General features: G+C 35.6%; 1 protein-coding gene across 2 annotated transcripts in view; it reads right to left on the bottom strand.

The window, feature by feature from the left end:
- Nucleotides 1-19,426, bottom strand: part of LOC136866453 (gamma-butyrobetaine dioxygenase) — a 287,824-nt gene that overhangs the window by 41,852 nt on the left and 226,546 nt on the right. For both annotated transcript variants that reach the window (XM_067143410.2, XM_067143411.2), the window contains exons 7-9: nucleotides 15,289-15,441; nucleotides 15,054-15,191; nucleotides 10,775-10,905 (exon numbers count right to left, since the gene is read on the bottom strand). In XM_067143410.2, coding sequence (XP_066999511.1) covers nucleotides 10,775-10,905; nucleotides 15,054-15,191; nucleotides 15,289-15,441 — 422 coding nt within the window. The remainder of the gene's footprint in view (nucleotides 1-10,774; nucleotides 10,906-15,053; nucleotides 15,192-15,288; nucleotides 15,442-19,426) is intronic.

Here is a 19,426-nt window from a genome sequence, read left to right as displayed (position 1 = left end):
CAAATTTCAATAAATTAATAAAATCGTCTATTTCGTATCTGCTTAGATTGTTTTGTTTCATAAGGTTAGATTTTACGATTTTAATTGTGTCAAATACGGGGATGTTCGAATACATGTTAGTGATGTCATAAGATACCATAACGTGATTATCAGTTAGTTTGAATGTGGACAATTTGTTACAGAAATCTACGGAATTCTTTATGTAGGCTTTATTGTTGAATTTGTAATGCTTATACAGGAAACGATGCAAAAATTTTGAAACGTTATATGTGGGACTATTTTTACAATTTATAATGGGGCGCATTGGAATCTTTTGTTTATGTATTTTTGGTAAAGCTCTGGCTGTGGGTAATTTAGGGTTCATTATGGTAAGTTTTTGTTGTTCGCACTCTTGTAAAAGAAAAGAAGACTTCTTTAACAGGTTCTTAAGGTCTCTTTGGATTTTTAAAGTGGGGTCTTTTTCCACTATATTATAAGTTTCAACGGAAAAGAAATTTTCGGTTTTGCTAATGCATTCATCTTTATTCATTAGTACCGTTGTGGGACCTTTGTCTGCTTTTGTGACTATAATATTGTTGTTATTGATTTTGCACTTAAGTTCGGTTATCTGTTTGTTAAAGTTTGATAATGACATAGAATTCAATTCTTTAACTAAAGAGGGGAGATTCTTCTTTACTTCGTATTTCACGTCATTTCGATGTTCAATTGGGAGTTTTAAAGATTCAGCCTCGGCAATATTGGTAATGAAGTCGTCAGACTTATTGGAGTTGGGCCAGTTGAATTTCATGCCTTTATTCAAGAGGTCTATTTCCCTGCTAGAAAGTGTGGTGTCAGATAGATTGATCGTGGAGGGAATGTTATTTAACTGAGGTGTATGTGAGTTATTCATTCTGTGAGAGTTGACGGATTTTGTTTGTGAATCCTTGAGGAGTTTTAGTTTTTTCTCCAAAACTGATTGCTTATTGCTTATTGAAGCTGATACTTTGTCGTTAACGAATTTAGAATAGGAGTCCCATTCTAATGGAGGTATGCTTGAAGAAATCTCTAAATGCGCATTATAGAGCTGTACATTCAAAAATGCCTTTTTCTTATAGTGTAATTTGATTTTGTTTTTCAACCAAATGTCATTTACTTTCTTTTGAGTATTCAGCAAACTGTAAGAAAAATTATTTTTCCTTTGTGAGCTTCTTAAGAATTTTGGGATTAGATTATTCTTTAAACATTCTTTTAGAAATATAATATCCCTAAATATTTTATTGACCTTCACCTTGAGATTAAGAAATCTATTCTTCGAGTTTGCCTGGTTGGCTGTAACATTACAATTTATAAATCTCATTTTTTTTTCCAACCATATTGGAGTTCAGAGTATCAAAGTATAATAATTAAAGAACCACCTTTCCAATACACAAAATCCTTATATTTCAACCATCGTGTGCGATTTTAGCGTTTCTCATCATCTTTATTTTTAAAAAACAGCAATATAGTTTATAATAAGAACTCACCCTGATATGAAAAACTGATTTTATCATAAACAGTTTAATGCAATCGAGCGTAGATATATTGGACAACGATTTTTAAGAACATCTAATTACCATATACTATTTTTAACTTTTAGGCCATCCATTCCGTTTCACATTTTAAACAATTTTAATGATAAATTTTTTTGTTTCAATAGATATAAATAATCTTATTGATTATTTTAAAGTGTATATTAGTGTATATTAGACATTCTTTTGTGATATACACTACGATCAGGGCCCTGACCCACCAATGATTTATGTTAACTATTGCTGCTGATGCTCACAAAGTTGAGTGAAACATGTCCAATTTGTGATTAAACGATTTCATCCTAAATATAAGGATTTTGTGTATTGGAAAGGTGGTTCTTTAATTATTATAATTTGATACTCTGAACTCCAATACGGTTGAAAAAAAAAAATGAGATTTATAAATTGTAATGTTACAGCCAACCAGGCAAACTCGAAGAATAGATTTCTTAATCTCAAGGTGAAGGTCAATAAAATATTTAGGGATATTATATTTCTAAAAGAATGTTTAAAGAATAATCTAATCCCAAAATTCTTAAGAAGCTCACAAAGGAAAAATAATTTTTCTTACAGTTTGCTGAATACTCAAAAGAAAGTAAATGACATTTGGTTGAAAAACAAAATCAAATTACACTATAAGAAAAAGGCATTTTTGAATGTACAGCTCTATAATGCGCATTTAGAGATTTCTTCAAGCATACCTCCATTAGAATGGGACTCCTATTCTAAATTCGTTAACGACAAAGTATCAGCTTCAATAAGCAATAAGCAATCAGTTTTGGAGAAAAAACTAAAACTCCTCAAGGATTCACAAACAAAATCCGTCAACTCTCACAGAATGAATAACTCACATACACCTCAGTTAAATAACATTCCCTCCACGATCAATCTATCTGATACCACACTTTCTAGCAGTGAAATGGACCTCTTGAATAAAGGCATGAAATTCAACTGGCCCAACTCCAATAAGTCTGACGACCTCATTACCAATATTGCCGAGGCTGAATCTAGTATTTTAAAACTCCCAATCGAACATCGAAATGACGTGAAATACGAAGTAAAGAAGAATCTCCCCTCTTTAGTTAAAGAATTGAATTCTATGTCATTTAAAGATAAAAATTTCATTGTTCCGTATTGAAAGTATTAACGTTAAAAATTAAATAATTGAAAAAGAGGTTCAACCTATTCAATACATAAAAGAAAGGAATGTAGTGATTACATTCTTATTTAATAGTGATTAGAAATGGGACCGGTTTCGACCCTAGTGCAGGTCATCGTCAGCCGTTCAAAACATAAAAAACAAGGAAAACAATGCATATGAAAAAGAATAAGTGAACTCTGGATCGGTATAAGATGAAATATAAATTGATGATGGGGGTAGAAATTGTGAGTCACTTAAAATAAAACAGTACGTAATATTATGAAAGGTAGTACGGCACACGCAATGATAAGTAAAGTCTCTCAATGTTTATGAATAGTGGAGAACGGTCAAATGGGTCAGTTTTTACACTCTGTCAGGTACAAAGTCACAACACTATCGAACAACATATGAAGATCCATAAATATTTTGAAGTCGCAGACGAATAGATTTATAGAAGCAAACTGCCAGCTCTCGGTGATCAGCGCGGCACATCCAAGGTCATGCGCTGTGGTCTCGAACGCCAAAGTAGAATGGAGAATATCCTGAAGGTCCAGTATTTGCCTCGGTTGCGGGAAGTTAAGTACGTATATATAGAAATATACAATGCAATTCAGTATAAGTGAATAAGTAATTGTGCTCCTGCTGAGTTCTTGGAAAACAGTTGACTTGAAAAAACAATTGTAAAGAGAAAAAAAAAATGTAGTAAAAAGCGCAATATCGGAAAACAAATGAAAACATATATGCACAGTGCGCTATTTTTTTAACTGAAAAAATTTCGGTCATGATTGAAGTAGTCGAAGTTGGCGCAAGACAAGAGTTAAAAATTTAAGTGAGAAGAACCGAAATGAAGGTAGTGTTTTTTTTTTTAAATAGAAAAGGTAGAATAAATTAATACCATTTATCTTCAATTTCCTTTATTCTTCTCTTATTTCACTATCACTCTTCCTCTACCGGTATTAATTTATTCTACCTTTTCTATTAAAAAAAAAAACCCACTACCTTCATTTCGGTTCTCCTCACTTAAATTTTTAACTCTTGTCTTGCACCAACTTCGACTACTTCAATCATGACCTAAATTTTTTCAGTTTAAAAAATAGTGCACTGTGCATATATGTTTTCATTTGTTTTCCGATATTGCGCTTTTTACTACATTTTTTTTCTCTTTACAATTGTTTTTTCAAGTCAACTGTTTTCCAAGAACTCAGCAGGAGCACAATTACTTATTCAATTATACTGAATTGCATTGTATATTTCTATATATACGTACTTAACTTCCCGCAACCGAGGCAAATACTGGACCTTCAGGATATTCTCCATTCTACTTTGGCGTTCGAGACCACAGCGCATGACCTTGGATGTGCCGCGCTGATCACCGAGAGCTGGCAGTTTGCTTCTATAAATCTATTCGTCTGCGACTTCAAAATATTTATGGATCTTCATATATTGTTCGATAGTGTTGTGACTTTGTATCTGACAGAGTGTAAAAACTGACCCATTTGACCGTTCTCCACTATTCATAAACATTGAGAGACTTTACTTATCATTGCGTGTGCCGTACTACCTTTCATAATATTATGTACTGTTTTATTTTAAGTGACTCACAATTTCTACCCCCATCATCAATTTATATTTCATCTTATACCGATCCAGAGTTCACTTATTCTTTTTTGTATGCATTGTTTTTCTTGTTTTTTATGTTTTGAACGGCTGACGATGACCTGGACTAGGGTCGAAACCGGTCCCATTTCTAATCACTATTAAATAAGAATGTAATCACTACATTCCTTTCTTTTATGTATTGAATAGGTTGAACCTCTTTTTCAATTATTTAATTTTTAACATTCTATGTCATTATCAAACTTTAACAAACAGATAACCGAACTTAAGTGCAAAATCAATAACAACAATATTATAGTCACAAAAGCAGACAAAGGTCCCACAACGGTACTAATGAATAAAGATGAATACATTAGCAAAACCGAAAACTTCTTTTCCGTTGAAACTTATAATATAGTGGAAAAAGACCCCACTTTAAAAATCCAAAGAGACCTTAAGAACCTGTTAAAGAAGTCTTCTTTTCTTTTACAAGAGTGCGAACAACAAAAACTTACCATAATGAACCCTAAATTACCCACAGCCAGAGCTTTACCAAAAATACATAAACAAGAGATTCCAATGCGCCCCATTATAAATTGTAAAAATAGTCCCAGGATGAGAGTCGAATACAGGCAGCCGAAATGAAATTCTTGAGGAGTATGATACAGAAGAGTAGACGAGACAAAATAAGGAATGAGAAAATACGGGAAGAAATTGGAGTGGAAAAAATGAATGATAGAATGGAGAATGCACGACTGGATGCTGAGATTAGTAAAAGGATTCATGCTGGAAGTTGTTTCTATCACAGTGTAAGAAATATGTTATCGGACAAAGATGTGCCAATGGAAGCAAAGGATACAATGTACAAGATGTATTACGTACCCGTAACAACTTACGGAGCAGAAACTTGGACAATGACAAAGAAGGATGAGGGTCGAATACAGGCAGCCGAAATGAAATTCTTGAGGAGAATGATACAGAAGAGTAGAATGATAGAGTAAAGATTAAAGTGAAGGAAAAGAAAATGGCATGGAAAGCATGGAAAACATCTAAGACTGAAGAAAGTAGAAGAAAATATGTGGAGGCAAAGAATTTGGCCAAGAAAGTAGTGGAGGAAGAAAAGAGGAAAAGCTGGACCTTATTCACACAGAAATTGAGAGATGATACGCAGGGCAGCAAGAAATTACTATATGGTATCTTAAGAAACAAAAAGAGAGATCAAGTAAACACCAGATTTGTGAAGGATGAAGGTGGCATAATTTTAACAAAGCCAGAAGAAATAAGAAATGGATGGAGAGAGTATTTTCAGAAGCTGCTGAACATAAGAACGGATGACAGTCATTCAATGGACGACCAAGAAAGGCAATTAGTTGACGAAGAAATGGATAAAGAAATTACAATGAATGAAATTGAAATGGCAGTAAGAAAGATGAAGAATGGAAAAACTGCTGGAATAGATGAAATTTCAGTGGAGATGATAAAGGCAGCTGGAGCTGTAGGCCTGCAGTGGACATATCGGGTTCTAAGGAATGTCTGGGAGAATAAGGAGGTCCCTGAGGATTGGCAAAAAGGAATAATCATCCCAATTTTCAAGAAAGGTGATAAGAAAGTTTTGAAGAACTACAGGGGAATTACTCTATATCCCATGTTGCTAAGATAATGGAAAGGATACTGGAAAGTAGAATAAGGTTGAGGGTTGAGAAGCAGATACAGGAAAATCAGTTTGGTTTCAGAAGTGGAAGGTCAACAATAGAGCCCATTTTCATTATGAGACAACTAATGGAAAAGCATTGGGAGTACGGGAATGATATGGTGATGACATTCATTGATATTGAAAAGGCATATGACAGTGTCCCTAGGACGAAAGTTTGGGACAGTCTGGTGCAAAAAGGAATTGGACAGGGATTAATAAAAATGATCATGGCATTGTATAAGGAATGTTGTAGTTGTGTGCAAACACAAGTTGGCAGGACAAGTTGGTTCAAAATAACTAGAGGGCTGAGACAGGGAAGTGTTCTATCACCAATCCTGTTTACAATAGTAATGGATGACATCATGAGAACAGCAAAAGCAGCATATGGAGGAAGAGAAATGAACATGATGTTATTTGCAGATGATATTGTGATTTGGGGAGAAGATGACAGGAAGGTTCAAGAACAATTGAATGTGGTGAATGGGAAGATTGAAGAATGTGGATTAAAAATAAGTGTAGAAAAGAGTAAAACTCTTGTTATGACTAGAGGGGAGAAAGAAGGGAAAGGTCAGATTAGACTTGCAGACAAGCCCCTGGAAGTAGTGGAAACATTTAAATACCTGGGGAGTGAATTAATGGAGAATGCTCGACTGGATGCTGAGATTGGTAAAAGGATTCAAGCTGGAAGTTGTTTCTATCATAGTGTAAGAAATATGTTATGGGACAAAGATGTGCCAATGGAAGCAAAGGATACTATGTACAAGATGTATTACGTACCCATAACAACTTACGGAGCAGAAACTTGGACAATGACAAAGAAGGATGAGAGTCGAATACAGGCAGCCGAAATGAAATTCTTGAGGAGTATGATACAGAAGAGTAGACAAGACAAAATAAGGAATGAGAAAATCCGGGAAGAAATTGGAGTGGAAAAAATGAATGATAGAATAGAGAAGAGCCGACTAAGATGGTTTGGGCACATAAAGCGAATGAGCGACGAAAGAATGCCAAAAAAGGTGATGGAAATGCAAATCCAAGGAAGGAGAGGCCGCGGAAGACCACAATTGAGATGGAAGGATACCATCCAACGCAGCATTATAGAAAGAAACCTGGACTGGGACACAGTGTTGGAGGAGGAGTGGTGGAAAGACCGAAGAAAGTGGAGAGGAACCATATTTGCCCCTACCCGGCTACAGCTGGATAAAGGGAAATGATGATGATGATGATGATGATGATGATGATGATGATGATGATGATGAGTCCCACATATAACGTTTCAAAATTTTTGCATTGTTTCCTGTATAAGCATTATAAATTCAACAATAAAACCTACATAAAGAATTCCATAGATTTCTGTAACAAACTGTCCACATTCAAACTAACTGATAATCACGTTATGGTATCTTATGACATCACTAACATGTATTCGAACATCCCTGTATTTGACACAATTAAAATCGTAAAATCTAACCTTATGAAACAAAACAATCTAAGCAGATACGAAATAGACGATTTTATTAATTTATTGAAATTTGTACTTAACAATAACTATTTCACATTTAATAATAAAATATATCATCAAAAAGGATTAGCAATGGGCGACCCAATTTCCGGCATTCTGGCCAATATCTTTATGGACGATATGGAAACCAAATTAATAATTGATAAAATTAACGGCGTAAATCTATGGCTGAGATTTGTGGATGATACATTCGTTATCATAGATAAACATTTGAATAATAGTGACAACGTACTCAGGCTTCTTAACAACCTTAACCCTAGTATTCAGTTTACTAAAGAGGACGAGATCAACAACTCCCTAAACTTTCTAGATTTAACCTTGACTAGAGATAAAGATGAGTTCACTTACCAAATTTACAGGAAACCATCTGCCGCCCCTATAACAATAAAAAGCGAATCCTTGCACCCTCACTCCCATAAGCAAGCTACATTTTACAGCTTGATTCACAGGGCCATGAACATTCCTCTTTCTAAAGCTAAACGAGATAAAGAAATACGTTTCATCAAAGAACTAGCCATGACGAATGGTTTTAAACCTGAAATGATCACCAGAATCATGGGTAAAATTAAACTAAAGAATTCAACTACACTAGTTCCCGAAAAAACCAAAATAACAAATTTCACTACTTTTACTTTCACCAACCCAGCTATTCGTAATGTCACTAAACCATTAAATAAGCATAATATTAACATCGCATACCAAACCTATAACACCAACCGTAATATCTTTTTCAATTCTAATTCCGTCAATACAATTTACGACAAATACTCAAACTCGGGAATATATAGACTTAAATGCACACAGTGCAATTTTTCTTATATAGGGCAAACTGGCCGCAGTTTTCGAATAAGATATTTAGAACATTATAATGCCCTGAAACACAGAAAGCATTCTGCTATGAGTATTCATATGAGAGACACAGGGCATAACTTCAGTACTATCGATCAAGATATGCAAATACTCAAATACGTAAATAAAAGCAGTCTAATGACCGGGTATGAAAATGTTTATATTTCCTTGGACCAATACTTCAATAAGGATAGTAATTTAAATGAGGTATCGGATATTAACAGCCCCATAATTGAGCAAATCCCCAAATTAATTGCTAAATTCGGTATTAATGCTAATAATTTCCTGAAGATTTTCCATTATAAACATGCTTTTAATCCTCCCGTAGCAACAGCAGCAACAGTAGCCACACCCACAACGCTTCCTACCAATGCATCCTTCCCATTGGCTGATAACTCGCGCAATGTCCCGCCTCCCTTCCCCTCACCGCTACCTTCCCCGTTTCCACGACCGCATTCGTATAACACACGCAGCAGTAAGCCAGTTACCATCAAACCTAAGTAAACAACCAAGGGACCAGTTCACACACGGGTAAGTGCTTTCCGTTATCATCTCCTTAAAGTGCCACACTCTTTAAAAAATTTTTTTCCAATAGACGACACTCATATTTTCCCTCCCCACTTTTTCTTTTTCAGGATACATCCGATCAATTCCATATAATAGATCAGTAATTCTCCGTTAGAAGAACAATTTCAACACATTACTGCACAAAATAACGGCTGAAATTACAACGCAAGGAGTCCCATAAAGGCTAATTTACGCCGATCTAGACGACATTTTATTTTTATTATTATTTTTTTTTTGCTATGGGCTTTACGTCGCACCGACACAGATAGGTCTTATGGCGACGATGTGACAGGAAAGGCCTAGGAGTTGGAAGGAAGCGGCCGTGGCCTTAATTAAGGTACAGCCCCAGCATTTGCCTGGTGTGAAAATGGGAAACCACGGAAAACCATTTTCAGGGCTGCCGATAGTGGGGTTCGAACCTACTATCTCCCGGATGCAAGCTCACAGCCGCGCGCCTCTACGCGCACGGCCAACTCGCCCGGTGACATTTTATTACCAGTGAACTTTGTTTTTCAACCATTGTGTGCGATTTTAGCGTTTCTCATCATCTTTATTTTTAAAAAACAGCAATATAGTTTATAATAAGAACTCACCCTGATATGAAAAACTGATTTTATCATAAGCAGTTTAATGCAATCGAGCGTAGATATATTGGACAACGATTTTTAAGAACATCTAATTACCATATACTATTTTTAACTTTTAAGCCATCCATTCCGTTTCACATTTTAAACAATTTTAATGATAAATTTTTTTGTTTTAATAGACATATATGATCTTATTGATTATTTTAAAGTGTTAAATTTATATATTTTATCAATGTATATAAGACATTCTTTTGTGATATACACTAGGATCAGGGCCCTGACCCACCAATGATTTATGTTAACTATTGCTGATGATGCTCACAAAGTTGAGTAAAACATGTCCAATTTGTGATTAAACGATTTCATCCTAAATATAAGGATTTTGTGTATTGGAAAGGTGGTTCTTTAATTATTATAATTTGATACTCTGAACTCCAATACGGTTGAAAAAAAAAAATGAGATTTATAAATTGTAACCCCAAGTAACTCGAAAAAGGTCAGGGAGTAAAATATAGAAGGCAATAGATTTTATTTTCATATCATTTGTAATACTATACTTCATAATCCATACTTGATAGAATGAGAGAGGCTATAAAAAAATTTTCACATACTTTTATTTTGTACTGATGTACATTGCCATAATAAGTAAATCTAGTGGATGAGTTGTATTTTCCAACGTGTGTATGAAAACTGATGATAAAAATAATATCTGCATATGAAACGGCACAGTGTCTGACTCAGAAAACATGTCTTTAGGATTTGAGTCTCTGAAAGCTGCACAAAGTTTTGACAGCTCTTTTCTGCAACATTTCTAAATCATCAATGTAATTGTTTCTCAATTTATCCCCCAAAAAGCATAAGTAATGCAAGTGGATCATTCTATAGTATATACAGTCAAATTGTTGAGATGAAAAACTAACAAATTCCATACTAATAATGGTTCAGTATAATGCAATGGCTCAACGAGTCAAAACACTGATGTAAATATCAGTATATTTTTCGTAAACATCACATTTTTCTAACTTCTTCATTACATCATCCACAAATTACACAAATAAGATAGTGAGTAAGATGGCAAGGCTGATCTCATTTTACAGAAGGAAAGACTATGGCTTGACTCTTAAAGAAAGTTACTTACTAATAGGTCTACAATTTAATTATAAATCAAGCATCAGAGAGATTTATATTTTCATAGCACTTGTTGACTGTTTTTTTCTTAAATGAGATACTTTAACTTATGTGTGTGTTTTACTAAAACTACAGAACACCTACCTTGACACTTTGGTTGGGTCAAATCCTGTGCGCCCATGTAACACTCTGCGATTGTTGAATGCTACCAAGTCACCAGGAAGCATATGAAATTTAAGTTCAGAAGATGGTTGCCTCAGTCTTTCTGTAAATAACTAAGGAAGAAATAATAATAATAATAATAATAATAATAATAATAATAATAATAATAATAATAATAATAATAATAATAATAATAATAATAATAATAATGATGATGATGATGATGATGATGATGATGATGATGATGATAATAATAATAATATTATTATTCATTTATACACTTATGCCCACATTGGAGCACCAAAATCAATCATTATACAACAAAGTCTTCAAAGAATAAATTCAGCTTTCAACACTTGACAACTTTTTCCTTTCCCAAAACTTCTTCATTCTTGGTATTTTTTCCATACTATGTTGAATAAAATGCCCACAGTGGCATAGAGTTCAAGATTTGGTATGGATCCCATAGCCATTTTTATTGGGTTTAAAAAAGGGTATAAAAATAATACATTTTTGAATGAACTATGAAATATATTTTGTAAATTGTCTTCACATTTCTTTTAAAAATTTAAAAAGTCCTGTTCTAACCTTTTAGTGCCTAAAAATAATTTCCCTAACAATAACCTCTGGCCACACTCTTAAGCTACAGTTTTCCAATCAATTCAAATTGGACAAAGCAATGTCATAATTGCAAGAAGAGGCAAGACAAGCTCAATCTCTCTCTCTCTGTGTGTGTATGTGTGTGTGTGGAGGGGGGTAAGTGTGAGTTTTTACGACTGGATGCCCTTCTTACTGTCAACCTCATCAGAGGAGTTGATGATGATGGTTGTTGTTTAAAGGGGCCTAACTTCTAGGTCTTCGGCCCTGGGGAGGAGGAGGAGTTAATGAGATGAAATGGATGACATGATAATATGATAGTAGGAAGGGAGAGGGTGACACACGGTGCTAGTAAATAACTTACTCTTGACGAATAGCACCGAGGGGTCTGTTCTTGGCTTAATATGTACATCCAATGGACAAATTACCGTCAACTCATTCAGTCTATATGAATACTGCAGGAAGACACACAAAAATCGAGGAGTTCAAGTGGAGAACCACATAAGTGCCAAAACAAATAATGATCAGTATTAAAGAAAATAATAGGAGGAAAGTGGAATAATGTTGGACAGGATAAACCGAAAGAGGCTCAATGGAATGGAGAATGGATGATGATGATGATCACTGTACCGGGAGGTACACCTCAACGCCGCGCATTCAAAACTAGTGCCTAAATGAACTCCTCTATTGGAGAAACAGTAAAACTGAAACTACACCAACTTGGAACTTTAATCAGAAGATGTCACCACCTAAAATATTGAGTAATTTTGTTATTGTGCAGTTTCCTAACCTGAGTGAATCTCTTCTTGTTTTGTTTGCTATACATCAAGAAGTTCGGACATTTCTCCATAGATGACACTACCAAAAAACTATGATCATGCACCCTGGTGCAAGGTGTAAGAAGTTTTAATTTAAAGAAGTTTTGTATTTCTGGGTTTTTGTAACTGACTGATGTTCATTTATTTGTGGGTTGGCAATATTTCCTTTTTCTTTCCACCAGTTTCGAATCTAGCAAATCAATAATTTCTGTAATTAATTTTCAACCTATCATAGGCTTCTTCGATTCTGAGTGTAACTTTGAAACTGACCAATTAAATTGAGAGGGTGTGGCTGATTTAGTCTTGAATGATCTCGAACCTTCCCTGAGGGTTTATAAACTACGGCTTTTCACGTTTCTTTGCCAACTGATCGACGTCCATCTGAGTGTGTGTGTGTTAAGCTACAAGGTAATGGCCACATAACTTAATTCTTTCTTGCTACCTCCACAATTTAACCCGAGGGAAAGGTCCGATTCTTTAGTATGTAACAACTTTTCTAAAACGTAACTTTCTTCCTGCTAATGTAAAAACTTAATTAAATCTTTAAGTGTAAATCGGGGATAGGGAGTGATGTACCCTCTCGAGCTCCCCTTCATCTTGGTTTGAGGTGACTTCGTTTTGTGACGGTTTCCTGTCTGTAATGTGTAAAAGTAATTTCTATATGAGTTACCTCAGTAGATGGGAATAGCCCCTGTTTCATCGGCTGAGAGCCCCTTTAGGTTTTTTAAGTGTTCATTGTCTTGGAGCGCAGTGTACGCCTCCATTCCTCCTGTGTATGGACCAGTTATTCAACCTCTTTTTTTCCCATGAAGGCAGCGTAGGTTGGGTACAAGATACCCCCGTTTCAATTGTAAGTTGTGCTTTGAGAGGCCAGTGATTGTAAATTCATTTTGCCTTGGGTAGGCTTGAAAAACTGAGAGCCAGTTAGCTCTTTTTCAAGTTGTAATTGTTAAGAGTGCCTCTGGAAGGCTAGATATTGTAATATGGAGCAAGTGCTCTTCGAATTAGGGGATTTCTGCCCCTGACTTAATGGTTCCTAATTTTTAACGTAAATGGTGTAAAATGGATCCGGTATATCTGACATTGTAAAATAGGGGCTTGAAGCCCAAAATTATTAAAGTTCTGAACCTTGGATTTTCCTTGTCTTATACCTGATATTCTGTTATTTGTTGACTTGTTGTCTTTTTTGAAGAAATATAACCTTCAGTTTAAGTTAATTAATTTTTGATATTGTAGTTAGACGCATTCAACCCCGGCACCTTCTTTAACCTCTTTCTGCTCCACGGGTAATCCCGAAACAATCATTATTAAAGAAATACCATTTTCTGGTCCAGTTTGGCACTTACATGGTTTACTGCCAAATGGATAATGCCTGGAAGTTACAAAACACACAATATTATGGATATACACTGTTACTATTCACGTTATGCAGTATTTAATTATACTCTATGTATCACATGTTTTCACTCAGCCCAGGAAGAAGTCACGTTTTATTCCTCATCATTGGGTACACTCTCAAGTTTCATTTCCTGCTCATGCATTTTGGTATAAAAATTTCTGGTATTAATATCAGGCAAAAAAGAGATCATTGCTATAAAGCTGTCTTTCACTTATGTCTTTTGCCATTCTGAGTCCTGGGAGTCTTAACCATGATGGACGGGTCTTTTTTGAATATGTATACTTCAGTAGACTCAAATCAGTTCACTATAAATGTCTTTTACAAACACCACTGATGGAGTAGGCCTATAGCAATTTACTGTAATGTACTAAAGTTTGGTTTTGGTCTTTTTCAAATTCTTTGTGTTGTTGAACTCGTCTGCCAGAGCTGCAAATTCATAAGAATCCTTTTCGTTCATTTGAATCAGCATAAAGGGACTTGACGGTCTTGATGATACCATCATCTTATTAATATCATCAGGTACCATTGTCACGAAACCTGATATTTTTCCTCTGTTCTGTCAAACTGAAGTCTCTATCACAGGCAATGAAACTGTGCTCAGGCATGAGTTCTATTGAATCAGCATACTTTTTTGAAACAAGATAAATCATTGCCATTACAAGCATTCTGTTCTTATTTTGTGCAGCATAGTTGTCTGCCCAAATGAGTAAGTTCTGAGCAATTCGACCTGAAGTAATTACTTTAAGAACCCATGATGCAATATTACTTCTCCCACTACCACCAGTCCCTTCATACCAAACACACATATACGAGTTATTATTTGCAGCATCATGCATGCAGAGAGTGTAACATGATAGTTTTCTTGAATAAAACATTTGCAAGTGTAGAAGTGTTGGTTAAATTTACCTGCTGCATGCCGATACTTAACGAGCATTTGTTATTATTTGAACATTCTTCAGTTTGTTTTGCCTCTTCTTGCATTTATGACATTGCTCTGTCCAATTTTAATTTATTGGAAAAACTTTTACTTAAGAGTGTGGCCATAGGTTATTGTTAGGGAAATTATTTTTAGGCACTAATAGGTTAGAACAGGGGTTTCCAAATGGTGGCCAGCAAGGACTTTTTAAATTTTTAAAAGAAATGTGAAGAAATATTAAAAAATATATTTCATAGCTCATTCAAAAATGTATTATCTTTATACCCTTTTTAAACCCAAGTCAGAAATATTAATTCCTTAATAATATCATTTCCTGTTTTTAAGTATTCACTGAGAGAGAGAGGGAGAGAGAGAGTGAGCGAGAGGGGGGGGGGGGGGCTCTTGAACCTAATTATCATAAAGAAGAGGACAGGTTTTTACTAGGTTCTTTCTGTAGTTGCTCTTCTTTCAATCTACATCTTATTTAAGTATGAAATATTCTAATTACTGTTTTTATTAAAATATGCTTACCTTATAAGCATGATAAAATGGTATCACAATGTGGGATGGTGCCTGCAAAGGACCCATTGTGCGGTTATTGTAATGGATCTCTGTGACGTCTCCATCTTGGTTCACACAAATAATGGGCCACAGCTGTGAGTAACGTTTCTGAAAGCCCAAAAAAAAAATATATATTAAAAATTTCAGAATGAGAGAAAAATTATACATTTATATTCAACCTAAGTTCACATTTAATACTACTTACTCCTTTGTTCTTAATTTGGAATCTCACTGGTGTTGATGTCAGAATATGGAAAGCAGAGGGTTCATTGTCCTCCAGCCATTTTGCAGCTCGAAAACCATCCACAAAGAAAGACATACCACCAGGGTCTGAACCTATCTGCTTTGGATCAGTAGCCTGAAAAAATATGTATATAACATTAGTAAATAACAGAGTAGAAATTATTTAAGGATGGGAATGTGATAACTTATCTGAAATATCTCAAATCCTAAATTATTACTGTCATCATCTTCAAAACCCATTAGTGCATAGCATCCGAAAAATCAGATGTCATAAAAAAGTAAATTGTGTGATATTTATGCATGGTTTAAAGCCTGCAATACCTACTTGTGCTTCAGAAAGGCTGTAGCTCACAAGAACCAAGAATACATCATTCTTCATTCTTACCATTCATTGTTGAATAACATTTATTGCAAGCATGGCGCAAAGTTTTGAGCAACAGGCGAAGTTTATATTTATAAATTAGGCGCAAAGTTTTGAGCAACACTCGAAGTTTATATTTATAAATTAATAAATATTTTTAATAATTGTAAACTTTGGGACGGATCATATTGTTAACACTCTTATGAATCTACCAACACACAAAGATGTCAATTATGTCTTATTATTGATGTGACACAGGCTTGTAAATATAGCTGTCCAGAAAATCGAACGCTATGCACAGGGAGTTCTATTGTCTCAAACATTTTTATTCCCTTACTAGTTTGGAGGTGAGTGAAATATTGGAAATATTGGAGGAAGAACTGACATTTGGAGAAGAGCAGCACGTCAAGCCTCCTGATGACAGATGTTAAACGGTTTGATGATAATGACAGATGAGTATGAGGGTAATCTAAATTACCTCGGTAGAAGCCTACTTCTGAGTAATTGAAAAGGGCAAATTGCTTCAACAGAATATGAAAAAGGGAAGGCTAGTAGTAGTCGAATTACTGAACGTTCTACAGATGGAACTGAAAACCAGAAAACCGTGCAAAAGAAAGCTGTCATACGAAAGAGAGTCATATATAAGATTGGGCCAGTACCTCTGTTTCCAATATCCCTGGTAGAAAATGCAAAAGCATTATTAGGTCGAACTGTAACACACAAGAAGCAACCCCAACGTGGGCAAGATCACAATCTACATCTCATTTAGTGACTGACTGTATTCCTGTCTCCTCCCCCTTCCCCCCACCCCACACACACATAAATAGTATGCAAAATTGTGAAATTCCGCTAGACTTCTTTCTCTGCCAGTAGCTATAGGATACCTTTCCACCTTTCCATGTGTATACAGCAATATAAAATGAAAGGCTGAAAGAATCTAGACTTGGAAGTGTAGTCTAGTCCTATCTCTCATTGATGCAGGCGGAACTGAATAAAACAGGGGGCATGCAATATTCTTTGGCAAGTACTTTACATCCCTGAAATTGGTAAGACATCTGGCTTCAAAGGGAATGAGTGCAACAGGGAAATTTCAAGAAAACCAGGCAGAGAAGTGCCCCCTTGAAAGAAAGGCAGACAGGAAAAAGAAGAAGGGGATCGTACGACTACAGGAATTTTGGTGGTGAGTCGCTGGTGCACTGGAATGACAACAGTGTTGTCACTGCTGGTGTATGTTGTATGTTGGGTATACAGCCCGAAGGCTGGTTTGATCCTCCACAGTTCCGCCAACAGCTGTCATAGATAGCCTAGGTGTCACTGAAGAGGCATACTATAGAATGCTTTCCTCACTGAGCCAGAAGTTACTATTACATATCAGTCTGCCAAGCCCACTGAAATGCATGCACCAACTGACCCTATGAATATTTTCACACCATTCATCACAGGGACTGGCTGCATAAGGAATGGTATTACTAACATCGCTCATACCTCGGTTACCTTCAATTTTGTCAAAGCCAAGGATGAGACTGAGATAGGTCCATGAAAGTAATGAACTACAAACAGATGGAGATAAAGTGGTGCATCAAAGTGGTCCAGGGTAAAAAAAAAAAAAAAATGTAAAGTGTCTGTACCACAATGAAAGCTGTTCAAGTCCTATAGTGGCATCCGAAGAGTGTATCAGCTTGACTAGCTTGTACTTCACTCGAAATGCTTCTGTGGATACATAATAAATAGCATATACAGTATTGCGGTACATCTGTAAGTAGAAATTATAGGCCCACTTTACAGTGTAAACTGGATAAGTTCACACTGCCTAGCTTGCAACATTATTGTACAACGCAATGCTGAGTAATTAGTGTTGTTGTACTGACCTGAGTGTATAGCGTCCTATATATCGGACGGCCTGTGTAAATAAAAATATCACTTGTAGGAACATTCCGATAGTTGGAACGTGTTTCTGCAATTATTAAGAGTAGAAATGTGTAGATAAATTGAAATAAAATACAAAAAAATAACTTTATGCACTAATGGGTTAAAGCAAGAAAGCTTGTAGTTATATGTGAATAAAGGTAATGTAATCACAGCTAATCGACCTCCAACTTTATACAAAAATCCCACATACATTGAACAAGAATCAAACTGTGTCCGTCCTGGTGAAAAGATAACAACAACTTAATTTGGTTATTGTTGCTGTTATTATTATTATTCCGGTCTAGAAAGCTGAGAATAACAGTCAAGAGGATTCGTCGAGCCAACAATACACCACCTTGTAATCTGCAGGCCTTTGGACTGAGCAGTGGTTACTTGGTAGGTCATGACCCTTTGGGGCTGTTGCACCATGGAGTTTGGGATGATGATGATGATGAAGATTATTATTATTATTATTATTATTATTATTATTATCATCATCATCATCATCGTCGTCATCATCATCATCCTAAATGTAACGGTATTTTCAATGTAAATTTTCTTAATGCAAATATTAATGTAAATCTTCTTAACGCTTATGTATTTGCTTTCATTTTCGATGTGTAAAATATTTACATCTGTGTTGATGTCTTTGAACTGGTGTGGGTTGACGTATACCAGCGACCTACATTATACTACATACACTGGCGGATGACCTGCCATTTTTTAAGAAAGTTTAAAGCTGCTCTGCCATGTTTTCTTCGGGCAGAAAGGAAGGGGGCAGGACAACGTAATGTGTCAAGTGGGTAGCCGAAACAACTTCTGTTAATTTGTCAAGTAATTGCCTGCATCCTCTTAATGTAATTGTATTATAAATATGGAAAGGAAATAATAAAGAAACCACATTTGCACATATTGATTACTTAACAGCTAATTATGGTGTGACACACATTTACAATAACTGAAATAGCCTAGGCTATTCTCGCAGTCATATACTACGGTACTACTGTATAAGAATTAATATGACGGCACATACAGGTTACAAATGTAGAACAGAATAGTGTTTTATTTTCACAATATATTTACAGTTCTCCAGGACGAGGAAATTAGACAGAAGTACATGGATATGATTAGTGAGAAGTTTCGAACAGTAGACGGTAAGCAGGTTCAGGATATAGAAAGTGAATGGGTGGCATACAGGAATGCTGTAGTAGAAACAGCAAGGGAATGCCTAGGAACAACTGTGTGTAAAGATGGGAAAAGGCGAACATCTTGGTGGAATGATGAAGTGAGAGCAGCCTGTAAACGTAAAAAGAAGGCTTATCAGAAATGGCTCCAAACAAGGGCCGAGGCAGACAGGGATTTGTACGTGGATGAAAGAAACAGAGCGAAACAAATAGTTGTTGAATCCAAAAAGAAGTCATGGGAAGATTTTGGTAATAACCTGGAAAGGCTAGGTCAAGCAGCAGGGAAACCTTTCTGGACAGTAATAAAGAATCTTAGGAAGGGAGCGAAAAAGGAAATAAACAGTGTTTTGAGTAATTCAGGTGAACTCATAACAGATCCCAGGGAATCACTGGAGAGGTGGAGGGAATATTTTGAACATCTTCTCAATGTAAAAGGGAATCATCATGGTGGTGTTGCAAACAGTCAAGCTCATGGGGAGGAGGAAAATGATGTTGGTGAAATTATGCTTGAGGAAGTGGAAAGGATAGTAAATAAACTCCATTGTCATAAGGCAGCAGGAATAGATGAAATTAGACCTGAAATGGTGAAGTATAGTGGGAAGGCAGGGATGAAATGGCTTCATAGACTAGTCAAATTAGCGTGGAGT

This window comes from Anabrus simplex, chromosome 3, assembly GCF_040414725.1.
Source record: "Anabrus simplex isolate iqAnaSimp1 chromosome 3, ASM4041472v1, whole genome shotgun sequence".
NCBI lineage: Eukaryota > Metazoa > Arthropoda > Insecta > Orthoptera > Tettigoniidae > Anabrus > Anabrus simplex.
The sequence above is the reverse complement of the archived record's forward strand: the minus strand, read 5'-3'. Positions and strand labels throughout refer to the sequence as shown.